The sequence below is a fragment of the Oenanthe melanoleuca genome, chromosome 10, assembly GCF_029582105.1.
Source record: "Oenanthe melanoleuca isolate GR-GAL-2019-014 chromosome 10, OMel1.0, whole genome shotgun sequence".
In the NCBI taxonomy this organism is placed as follows: domain Eukaryota; kingdom Metazoa; phylum Chordata; class Aves; order Passeriformes; family Muscicapidae; genus Oenanthe; species Oenanthe melanoleuca.
Genome location: NC_079344.1, coordinates 11,858,427 through 11,871,103, shown reverse-complemented (window position 1 = coordinate 11,871,103; position 12,677 = coordinate 11,858,427). Strand labels below are relative to the sequence as shown.

The window sequence follows — 12,677 nt, the reverse complement described above, 5'->3', positions numbered from 1 at the left end:
CCACTCGTGTCCTGTGGGGCTGGGAGGGAGCTGGTGCCCCTGGGAAGCAGGCAGGGGATGCTGTGCTGCAGCTCAGAGGAGCTGCTGCCACTCAAACCACCCCAGTCAGCTCTGAACAAGGCAGTGCAGTGTTAATGAGAAAGGATGGTGGCAGTGGAGCCTGCAGACTCTGCAGTTTGACCAGAGATGTGCTGGGTGTCAGGGCCAGACATGGGCATGATCTCCCCCTGGAGAGCAAGAGCCATGTCACTATATATATATTTATAGATATATATGCCAAAGCTGTGGCAGACTTCAAGGCTGGGATGCAACCCAGCAGACCATGGATAAAATGAAAAGACAGCTGGGCTTCTCACTGTGGTGTGGGGAGCAGGCAACACACAGCCCTTATCCCCAAGCTGTTGTACCTGGAAAATGCCCCAGGGGAACATGGTGAGAACACAGAAAATCTTCCAGAGCATTGCCCCAAAAAGCCACGCTGGGCAACAGCCCCAATCTCTGGAGACTCAAGCTTGCCTCTATTTTTGAAGTTTAGGTCACTTCTTATCATCCAGAGGCTTTGTGGCACAAATGTGCCTCACCCATGGGAGGGAGCTCCCCACCCCAGAGCCACCAGCACCACCAGTCTGGCCAGCCCCAGTGCTGGAGGGAGTGCTGGGATGGGGGAGAGAAGAGCCAGGGGAGCTGCTGCTGCCATTCAGGGCAGAAAACCGCAGCACATCCGTGGTGCAACACTGTGCACCTGCATCTCTGCCTAAGCAGCATCAATCCTCTCCTTTGTTCCACTCTTGATGACAGAGGAGCCTTAACTGGGCATGAAGAAATCCATCAAGCAGCAGCTTGGTGCAGCCAGGTCCCCACAGCATCTGGCAGCTGCTGTGCTGCCCCAAAATAGCCCAAATATCATCCACCACCCCAAGCACTGCTGCAGGAGGTGGATCTGGACCTCTGCTCCTGCTGCTCATGGACAGCACAAGGGCTTGGTGGAGCCAGGTCCCAGCTATTTGCTGGAAACTGAGATGATAAATTGTGTTTCCAACCAGAGGAGCTGCTCAGAGAACCAGACCAGAGGGCTTGACACAGAACACTAAAGCAAGGGGAAATTATTAGTTGTTTTTTGTGCATATAAACACAGCAGAGACCAGCCTGCATGGCAGCAAGGTGAAATGGGAGCTCAGCCAGGGATTTCAATAGCTGCAGGGTCTTGCTCATGGTTTAATGCATTTTTACAACGGGGGTGGAACAGGACCCATTCTGGGAATAGAAACATCACCAGCAATTTCATCTCCCTGAATAATTTGCTTATAACTTGCCTGAGCTTTGATGCAGCAGCTGCTTCAAGGGCACCAGAAAAAAAAAAAAAAAAAAAAAAAAAGAATCCCTTCTCCCACCCCCTTTTCACCCCCTGGCACACCCCTGTTGTGCTGCTGGAGCTTCAGCTCAGTAATCTCTGCAGGCACAGCGAGAACATCCTGCTGGCTTTGGATGTGTCCCTGGCACAGCACTGACATCCACCCCACGAGGACAAAAAGCCCAGCCTTCCCCTCTCCTCCACCAGCAAAAGGGGCTCCATGTAATCACATGGCAATTCGTGGTCTTGCCTCCCCTCCTGCCCTTCTATTCTATGAAAGTACAGAATAAAAATAAAACCCCTGCACACTTATTTTATTTCCTCTATTTTTATTTAAAAAGAAGGTTTGCTAACAGCAATCAGTACCATGGTCCAGGCCCCTCCATACAACAGTTGGTTTCAGCAGTCCCTGCAGCTCCTGCCCTGCTCTGTCCCTCCCTCGTGCTGGGAACAAACCTGGGAATTATCTGGCTTTAAGAACCACTCCTGATCGTGGGAAGCTGCCTGGGATTGCAGATGCCTTCTATCCTGCAGTTCTACTCTCTGTCTCTTTCTTTCTCAGCTTAAGCTGAGGTTCACAGCCAGGTTTAGCTTTTTCAAGTAAAAATAATATGCCAAAAGAAAAAAAAAAAAGATACCAGGTTTAAAAAAAAAAAAAAAAAGACATGAAAGAAATAATTTTCTGTTGCTGGAAAGAAACATCCCCTCAGTGGCAGATTAGCCCACATTTATCCACTATAATGTTGCTTATACCTTAATCTTAGCCATCTTCATCTGACACTAATTAGCAGGCTGGAGGCTCCTATGGGTACAGTAGCTTCTACGACCCAAAACATGAAAGTGAGCTCTTCTTTTTACCACTTGAAGCACTCAGAGACAATGTCAAGTACTTCAGCCCCAAACTGTACACTTTTTAACTTAAAAAACACTGCAGCAGGAGGAGGCCCAAAGGTGATGATACCCAGCCAAGGCAGCAGTGAAGTGCATGCCTGAGGTCTGCCTGTGCAGTGTTATTTACTCTCCCACAAATTAAACCCAAACAGTCCTTGCTGAACCCTGGACTCACCTGCATTCTGGCACTGAGTGCTAATTAGGAGACAAACAGAATAGGCTGCAGAGGCAGAAAATGAAACAGAATCATCAGATCAATCTACTTACTTCCTTCAAAACCCCCGAAAATTAGAGAAAAGCAAATGTGGTTATAAAAAATTCTTTATATTCTGGGTTCTGTCTGGCAGAAAAAAAAAAAAAAAAAAGAAGGAAAGATTATTTCTATGATGATTATCACTAGGCAAGCAGCCCATCACGATCCATCTGACATCCTATTTAACTGTTGGGAGTGAGAGATAATTAGGGCTTGAAAGGACTGTCAGAGTGGGACTCCAGGAATTCAGCACTGTGCACTGGTTCTTTGGGGAGAAACTGAAAATAAATTATTTAGACTTGAAAAAATTCCTTGAAGTCTTGTGGTCTTTTTGCTTGGCTGGGTCTAGGCCTATCACCCATATTTTGGCAATTTTTGGAGAGGGAAGGAAGGCAGGCTGCTTAGCAGGTAGCAGTTGGGAATTAGAGGTGGATATACTTATGGTTTTCAGGAGCCCTGACAGATGTTGGGTGTCTCTGTGGCACAGTCAGCCTACTCAATACTAGTGGTGCTGGTTTGTGGCAGCAAAGCTCCTTCCTGCCACGTTCCAGCATCTCTGCTCCTCAGAAAAGGAAGGAATACACATTCAGCACCCTCCTCACCATCCCCTGGCCCAGCACTGATGCTGTCATTCTCTGGAGGCTCTCACACGTGTGAGTGTCACTGGGATCAGCTTAGCTCTGCTCCCTGCCTGCTCCTGGAGACCCAGCTGCAGCCCCAGAGGCTTCCCCTGCCCCGAAGGCTGTGCCCAGCCTGGCACTCTGTGCCTGCATGGATCTGGCACTGCTCCCTGCCCGCTGCCACGGGACCTGGGCTGTGAGAGCCACCAACAAACCTTCCCTGCCCACCCCGCTCCCGTCCCTTCCCTCCCCGCCACGAGCACGGGGCCAAGGACGCGCCTTGGCCACACAGACTAACTACCGACCTCGGACCAGTCACGACAAACGTCACCCATCACCTAACACACCAAACCCCTCCACACCTCTGGGGTGCAAACTCCCTTCCAGTCCAGCAAGCCCCACGGCTGGGGGGCCTTGCCCAGGCCAGTCCTGCGAGGCGCTGGAGCAGCTGTCCTGCCCCTCCCCTGGTGAACACGGAACAGTTATAACACTCAGGTCAATACACACAGGTACCACGTGGATATATTTGTGTCGCCAACCCCGCCAGGCACCCCTCGTCCTCTGCTCCCCTCCCCTTCCTCCCGTGGCTCTGCAGGAACGTGGCCAGGCTCCCTCCCTACGTGGCCCCCTCGCACTCCCCCACTGTCAGCTTCAAGGCTCCCTGCTGGTGCAGCGTCTTTAAGGCTTTGAACTCCAAGGGCATGGTGTGCGGGCTGGCCTGCGAGGTGTAGCCGTACTTGAGGCTGTCGTAGTAGTGGTACTTGACCGGGTGCTGGTTCTGGTCCAGGGGGAAGGGCCAGAAGCCGTAGAGATAGATCTGGTTGCAGAAGCGCGTGGCCAGCGTGTACATCAGCAGGCCGGTGGTGGGGCGCTTGATGTGCACCTTGTTGGTCAGCCAGTACCTGCAAGGGACAGTGCAGCCTGTTATTCACCAGCACACCAGCACGTTCCCTCTCTCCAGCCTCTGACTGAGATGGATTGCTGATTCAAAGCGAGAGGATTCTGACTAGCAGAGCTCTCCATGCCAAGAAAAGCCTCTCTAGGGACTGCATCCTCCTGCTCTCTGCTTGCTGGCTACATCACACTTGTTGCCATGGCATTGAAGCATCTCATGCCTCGACAATCCTTTATGAAAAACAAATTGCTTGCAACAGTGGCCTTGGGTACTTCAGCCTACAATTATCTTCCAATCAACCCTGGAGATCAATACCACAGACCAAAGCATCCACATGTCAAGTAGACTCCAACAAGCCCTCGAAGCAGACAGTCAAACACATGCTGATGACTTTCATTGATGAATGAAGATTTTACTCTGACAGCAAACACGACAGGGCTGGAAAAACATCTGCCTTGGAACAAAGGGTCACCAGGCTGAAAAGAGCTCAAATGCACTGCTGAGTTCCCATTACACCCAGCGACTGCTGCTGTGATCCTGGACCAAGATACATCACCACACTCGGCAGCATGAGCCCATCAGACACACAATATGGCACAGTGCAATATAAAATGTGAGATATGGAGGTCAGCTGTGCCTGCTGCTGGGAAGCACGTTAGTTTTTATGAGGGATGGCAAAAAGAACAGGGGAAGCATGTAGGGATGTAGTGATGCAACAGCAGAAATGGTATCAGCTGTGGTATTTTGGGCTGCTGATAGAAGTTATTGCAGCATCAACATCCTGTAAGAAGATGTTCTCAGTGCCCCATATTTATTGCAAAGGCAACTTATCTGGTTTGCTCAGCAGGAAAGCACTGTCAGAAGAGCAAAATCAGAAAGCAAAAGGTTTGGGGAGGTAGAAGATACCCCCATCAGGCACACTCCCTCCTCCCCCAGCACATCTGATGCCAGCACTGCCCCAGAGCAGGCAGAGCTGGTGGAGGCAGCACATCCTGCTGTGCCACAGCCTGTCTGAGCCCTTGGACTATCTTTTACAGGTATTTCCAAGGGCCTGAGCTCGAGGCAGCACCTTGGATAAAAGGCAGGAGGAAGCAGAGCAGAGCACGTGGCATTTGTGCTCTCAGCAGATGTTTGGGATCCTGAGCCGGGTCCTGCAGTCACAGAGGAGCCCCAGGAAGTGTCTCACTCCTCATTCCCACTTTCTGCTGGGCTCCTGAGGGTCTGGTGCTCAGACAGCAGGAACCCTTGGGACAGCTGAGCCTTAATCCTGCAAATTAGCTTTTCATGAAAGCCATTACAATTTAGCAACCAAGGCACAAAAGGTGCTTGCTTGTTCTCAGCCAGATAAGAGAAAAAATTGACTTTTCTGGTGAATCAAATTCTGGAAGCAGAGTGCCTGCCTTGGCATGTGCAGGAAGGGCACAGGGACAGTTTTTTGGGTTGCCACATGCAGGGGTTTTCAAGGGGGTTTAGCAAAGATGAATATGATGTTTTGGGAAGGAGGTCTTTGCCTGGCTCATGCTGGCATCCAGCACGAAAAAGGAGCAAGAAACTGGGGAAAAGCAGCATCATCTAAGTGGCACAGCATCAGCATTTTCTGTGCCTGCCCAGCCACAGGGCTGTGCTGTAGCAGAGCTCGCTGCAGTGCCACAGAACCTGCTCCCACAGGTAGCCATAAAGCAGCCTCCTTGAGTTTATGGGTAAGCACATTAGACCCCCTGTGTGCACAGGGAAATGGGAGATTATCACAACCACTTAGCACTGTGAATTAGGGTATCCTCATGCAGCAGGGAAGCCACCTGGGAAGAACTGTCGAGCCATATTAACCAGCTGGCTTTGAGGGAGGACTGTCTGGGTTTGTCCTGCAGCTGCTTTAGCCTTAAAACTCTCCTTTCTATCAATTTACCAGCTGGAGTACACAGAAAAAATACTGGTGACCTTTTTGTCCTCCCAAAATACTACCTTTTGTGTTTTGCTGGGAGGCTGTAAATACTCTGTGAACATCCAAGGACCCTGACAGCAAGATGAAGTGGTTCCTGCACAGGCCATTCATGTGACCACCAGTTTCATGCATATTAACAATGAAATAATGTCTGGGTCAGCCACTGAAGCACCCTATAGACACATGCTGTCCTCTGCAAGCCAGAACACACAAAATCCTTACCAATTCCAACAAGTGTGCACAAGCCACCACCCAAAAACAGCCCTACCACACCCAGTGTATCCACCTCACCAAATACAGCTAGTGAGCACCCACTTGATAATACTGGGGTAGGCAACACTGGCAATTAATTTTTTTATAATGAAAAGTAAAACCTGGCTCTTTTGTCTGTATTTCCCTATGTTGCAGGCAGGGTATTACTAAAACCTCACTTATGCAGCATTACAAATTCCAGTGCAGCTTTGAGAGGGGGTGATGGACTCCAGGCTGTCCCAAACCACCCACCTGGACGACATAACACAACACCTCATGCCCAATCCATAAAACAGGCCATGCCACAGCTCCTCCAACTTGTTTCCTGCACAGTGAAGGTGGGAAATCCTCTGGTGAGGTCTGGGAAATACTTTTGAATGTCTGGTTGGTGATGGGAGTGTCAGAGCTGTGCAAACCTTCCTCTTATCTCTCCACTGCTGTCCAGCTGAGACAGCAGCCACAACCCTGGTGCAGGAGAGAACAGCTGGGGATGGAAATAAAACCTAATTAATTCTGTAAATCCAAATGAGGTTGTCTGGGTGCACATGGGATGCTGTGTCAACAGCACACCTTTAATATGCAGGGTCCTGGATTTTAATTAGGAGGAAAGATAATCTCGAAGCAGGCAGTAATTATTTTTTGGATTGGCTACACCAATCACCATAACTATTAACTGCAACATTTTACAGAGAGAGACAGCAATTAAAAGAGAAGAGCAAAGAGCAGTCCTGAAACCCAATACCTCTGTTCTCAGAGCTGTTCTCCCACTGAGAACCTCCTTCAGAAGCTGGTGCTGTGTCTGTAAATAAACCCTCAGGCATGGATGCAGCTCCTGAGATAGGCAGGAGCCTGAGCACGATGTGGCTCAGAACAGGAACCAGGATGCTGTCAGGGAAAAACTGCCTGGGACAGCTCTGCTTTCAGATCATGGTAGTGACAGATGGAAAATGCCATCAGATCTTCAGGGCCATGCTTTGTAAGGAGGCAGCCTAGACACAAGCCCCAACACCTTCTTGAACTGAGACTAAGGAGAGCAGCTCAGAGAGTCTCATCCTAGAGCTGGGAGGTGGTTCTGGTTGCTCATCTCCTAATCCTCAGCTGGGGATGATTAGAAGTCTCCTAAGCAGAGCTGCTGCCAGGTGCCTGACCACCTTGTGCCTCTTGTGAGGAGGCTGCTCTGCAGCCACAGGGAAAGAGAATGCTCTACTGGAAACTGAAGCCCAGTGGGAATCAGAAGGCAACACTCTGAAGCTGCCCCTAGGAAGCCACAGCTGCCACCCCAGCCAGGGAAGGTGGCAGCCTTCCACTGCACACCTGGAGCATGTACCCACCACACTGAGAGTGCTCATCCTCCCCCAGCACCACTGAATCTGGGGAGAAGAGCCTGGATCTGGGCTGGAATGCTGGGTGCAAAATCCCTCCCTGCAGGCAGTGTCCAAGGACTGCTCTCTGCCTACCAACCACCTCCTGACATGCCTGAGAAAAACCTAAAATAACTTGTACCCTCCAGGTAAGGGTTAAACTCACAGGATAAAATTAACAGAAAATCCATTGCCCTGATGAAATGAATAAAAGACACAGGTCAATGAAGAAATCAAATTTCAGCAGTATCAGCTGCATTATTTCATGATACAAATCAGAATAGCTGAAATAATGCAATTTCAGACTCTTTCAAAAGAGCTAATTCATAAAGTGTGATATAAACACAAGCTGTTGTGGAGGTGCTAGTCCCTGACTGGCAGCAGTGTATTATCAGTCTGCCACACACATCCTGCTCCCAGGAATACCCAGGAGATCCAGGCTCAGATAACCAGAGCAGTGCCCTGACTGACACTGGTGCAGGGGGACAGGACCTGCTGCTGCTGGCAGGGGACAGGACAGATCCCAGAGCTGGGTGGATGGAGATGAACTGCTGGAGCCCAGAGAGCAGCTGATATCTCCCCATTCAGCTTCTTCCAGACCTTTTCTGTCCAGGTGTTGAGTTTCCTCTGTCACCTCCACCAGAACAGCCAAGAGCCATGTACAGTGATGAGAGCTGTGCAGGACAAGCAGGAACAGGCAGGTCCCCATCCAGATGCTAACACTGACTCCAAAAACTGCATCCAGTGTCAGCTGGGCTTTATCCACAGGCTGGACAAAGCCCAGACACCAAAGCCAGCCTCCTTGTCTAGACTGGATCCAAACCATGCAACCCAGTTCTGATTTTGGAGACTTGGCACAAGCAAACCAACTCTGAGCCACAGATAAAAAACTCTCTTTTCCTTCAGATCTTGAGCTCTGTGATGCCTTTTCAAACACATGATACTCAACACCCTCAAGTTAAAGCATTTCCAAACAGACGGAAAAGGAAAATAATTGAGAATAACCTTATTTCTTTCACCTTTCTTTTCTATGCCCCTTCACTTCTTTTGAAAAAGAAAAGACTAAATCTTCCAGATTAACAGGAACAAATGGGTCCCCTGTGCTGACACACCACAGCTCAGGTTCAGTGTGCCTCAGTGCAGAAGATGTGGGGATAACAGCTCACACAAAGGCTTTTTTACAGGACATCCACTGATCTAACCACACATGGCTTTATGGGGTGTTCACAGCTCTCCCTCACATCCCACTCCAGTCACACACTTGTGAATGGCTGTTTTCTTTCCCTACACCCTTTGTTCATCTTTTTTACTTACCTGAGTTCAGGACCACAGTCCTTAAACAATTTATTTCAGAGGAGTCCCTGTAAGGCTGAAACTCCAAAAGGGAGGAATCATGAATTAGCTGGTTTAGAAAACCCACAAGTGGGTGATGCTGGCCTGACACAGCAGAACCAATCTTGAGACAGAGGGTGAGGTGTGAGGACAGGCAGACTCCAAGGCAAGGATGAATGCACCCTGTGCCTGTCAGCTGCAGTTCTGAGTGCCTGTGGCAGCCTGGGCAAGGTGATGTCTGTCCTGAAGAGCCAGCAGTCACAGCTGCTTGGGTGTCAAACCTAACAGGAGACCAAGCCAAGCAGCTGGAAGGTTTATTGATTTTTAATTTTTCTTTTCCTCTCAAGAAGCCCTTAACAAAATCTTATGGGACTGGAATTGGTTACTGCCAAGAGACCCTTGTGATGGACACAGTGAGAAATGCTAGAGCAGATCAGACAAAGTGAAATGTGTCCCTGAATTTGCTGCAAGGAGTGGCAGACAAACCTCCAGACACAATTATTTTCCCTCTCCTCCTGCATTTCCTGTTATTTCTCTAACAAAAGCTGCTTGGCAATAGGGATTACAAGGCTTTTTGGAGACACTAACAGGCAACTTATAAGGGGCTTGCTTGCTCCCCAGCCAGGTGAGGAGCAGAGGAATTCCTCAGGGGACATTCCATGGAACTGCTGCACAGCAAGGCACACACCCAGCCCCTGAAGCACACAGCACTGTCCCCAGGAGCTGGCTCCCTGCCACCAAACTGCCCCTTCTTCAGCCCTGGGGGCGACCTGGCTTCCTTCTGAGCTCCTCCACTGGAATGCTGAAGGCTCTCTCCCCTCCTGGTGTGAGCTGAACTGTGTGAGAAAAGACTCCATCCTGCTGCACAGATTATCCAAGCAACACAAAAAGCTATCAGCAAACATTTAAAGCACCCTCACAGCTAGAAAGGTGATGCTGTTAAGGACAACAAAACTAAATGCTTTTTACTTATCTCAGCAATGCACCCTCTATAAATGCCCCAAAATACACTGAAAATTATAGGAAAAATGCTCAATTGCCACTGAAATGTGTTTTGGTTTGAGGGAAAGCAGAGCAGGACAATAAATACTGTGGTTCAAGGAGGAGTCAAGGGCTCACAAATGTGTTTGCTGGTAGTGGGAGAAAGAAAAGGCAACACTTTTGTGGTCAAATTGAAGTTGGCTGAGATGTCAGCCTTTGTAGAAAGTGCTACTCCTTGGGGAAAGAAAAATATAAAGAGGTTGTTGTCTGAAAAACCTACCCCATTTCTCATTTCTTTGTGACTTCCAGATCAACTCAGGATAGATGATAAAAGGTAGTTTTATCCAAAAAGGGAGAAGATGGGACCTCTCTGCACCAGCATCCCCCTGCAGCAGAGAGGGATGAGCTGTGGGGCTTTGTGGATTATTCACTATCTGCTGCACTCCACATGCCACAAAATGTATTTGTTTCACAAATCTCAGATGTGTCAAACAAAAGCACAGTGCTGTGAACCAGCACAGAGAGAGCTGGAGAGACAGAGGATGCTGCTGGTGACCATACCCCTCACAAGCAGAAGGATGGGATGACCACAGGAATTGGACAGTGACACAGAAGATGAACAAAGTCCTACAAACTCCAAGTGATTCTGGTCAGTTTGAGCTGAGGAAGGACTCCTTCACCCCAAACCACATCATATCCATTACCCTGAGCAGATGGTCAAGACTAATCTACTGGTGCCTGAGAGACTTCCTACACAGCACAAGAGCATCAGCTGTGCCCAGCTCATTCAATTCTGCCTGAGTCACTCTCAAATCCACCCAAGTCCAAAGCTGAGGAGGCTGTACCAAAGAAAGGGTTAATACAGACTCCAGCCTTCCCCCACACCTGCACAGCCCTTTGCCCCCCAGCCCTGGGTGACCCCTCTGTGAGCTCCTGGGCCAGGCCACAGCACAATGGGTCAGTGTTGAAGTGCTCCCATCAGTTCTGGCTTTCTGAAGGGGCTGCAGCTCTCATTAGATTAATTGCTAATCTGTAGGCATCCTTGTTTTCCTGCTGATAAGTGTGAGAGCAGGAGGGCAGGTCAGGCAGCAGCTCCCTTGGCTCAGAGGGCAGTCCCTGATGAGGATTAGCACTGGCCTCTGTGGTTATAATTGAATTAGTGCAGCCTCTCTGCTGCCAGGAGCCACCTTCTCCACTGCCCCAGCACAGTGACCAGCCCAAGGCACAGCATCGAGGTCCTGGCTCTATTTCCAGCCAGGACCTTGGAGTTTGCCACCAGCAAGCTGTCCAGCCATGTGCTGCTGCCATGTCCACCCCCAGCTCCCTCCACATGCCTGCTGGCCTGAGTGGCTCCATCCCTCTGAGCCCCAGGAGGTTCTGAGAAGCCCAAACCCACCTTCCCTGCACAAAACCCCAGTGAAGTCCATGGTTACACTAAAACATGTGCAAAAGGAAGACACAGCTCCCAGCCATGGGGGAGAGTGGGTGCACTGCTCCCTGGGCTTTCCCAAAATCCCTGCCCTCTGCAGCCAGCAGGTCCTGCAGCCACAGGGACAGCCAGCCCAGCTGGAGCCCAGGGCTGTGCACAGGGAGGCCAGGAAGATGCTGTGAGCTGGAAGATAAGCTCAGCAGCTGAGCTTGTGCAGGCATCCTCCTCTCCCACAGGAAAGTGATGCCTAACCCTTGCCAACTCCTCTGCAAAGCTTCCTATGGGAAGTTTCTGGCACCAGGGGTGGTTGCCAGCACAGGATTAGCAGCCTGTTGATTTAGAGGGCTTATTACAGGAGCTTAATTCTATTTTGACAGATGAAAGTAAGTCAATTATAGCTAGAAATAGCTCTGAATTTGGGTTGTGGGATTTTTTTTTCCTTCCTCTCTTCCTCTTCTGTGAGTTGTGGTATCATTTCCTTCCCTTTCTTTTCCTCAAAGCCAGTGTTTTCTGTGAGATGTCTCTCTGGCCCAGAGAAGCCTCCAGCACAGGCACTTGGGGCAGATGTGGTGCTTGCTCATTATTGCTGCCTGTGAGGCACATGGCACCACTCCACTCCTCCCAGCCCCCCAGGCTGCCCTGGAGACCCTCCTTGAGCTTGCTCCTGGCAGAGATGACCCCAAAATCTGTCCCCTGCCCACCCCCAGCACTGACACACAGCCTGAGCTGGGACAGGAAACACCCAGCAGGGACCAACTGACCTGCAGAGCCCAGACTCAGAGGTGTGCAGGAGAAGTGCTCAGGGAAATCAAGAACATTAATGCTGGGGTTTAGAAGTGGGAGCACCAGCTACACAAGGAAATTCCCATCCTGTGAGATTAATGGGGTCTAGTCAGGATCACAGGACAACTACTGCCATAAGTCATCCCAGCAAGAGTCACTGTCTGCCTGAACTCCTTAAATGCTTAAGGAATCATGATCTTCCTAGAGAAATATAACACAAAATCAAGAGCCTACCCCATTCCCAAGTCATTTATATGAAAATCTCACCCCTGGGGCTCTCTTTCTTTTATAACCTCCTTGTCCCCACCACAACTGTGTCTCCTGTACACCTGAAGAGGCAAGCAGAGAACAGAAAGACCTTTTCCTTCCCTCATAGTAAAGCCAGTCACATCTGTGTATCTGATCAGCAGGACCAGACCATGTCACTGCCCTGTCACTGGAGGAGCTGTGCCAGATTTGTAGTTCACAGAATTCACAGAATGACTGGGTTGGAAGAGACCTTTGAGATCATCAAGCCCAACCCATGCCCTAACACCTCAACTAGACCATGGCACCAAGTGCCACCTCCAGTCTGTTTTTAAACACAT

At 49.8% G+C, this 12,677-nt stretch overlaps 1 protein-coding gene across 1 annotated transcript in view; it reads right to left on the bottom strand.

Moving 5' to 3' along the window:
* Positions 1-1,678: 1,678 nt before the first annotated feature.
* Positions 1,679-12,677, bottom strand: part of ST8SIA2 (ST8 alpha-N-acetyl-neuraminide alpha-2,8-sialyltransferase 2) — a 32,240-nt gene continuing 21,241 nt past the window's right edge. Inside the window, exon 6 of the mRNA XM_056499768.1 lies at positions 1,679-4,017. Coding sequence (XP_056355743.1) covers positions 3,732-4,017 — 286 coding nt within the window. The 3' untranslated portion in view covers positions 1,679-3,731. The remainder of the gene's footprint in view (positions 4,018-12,677) is intronic.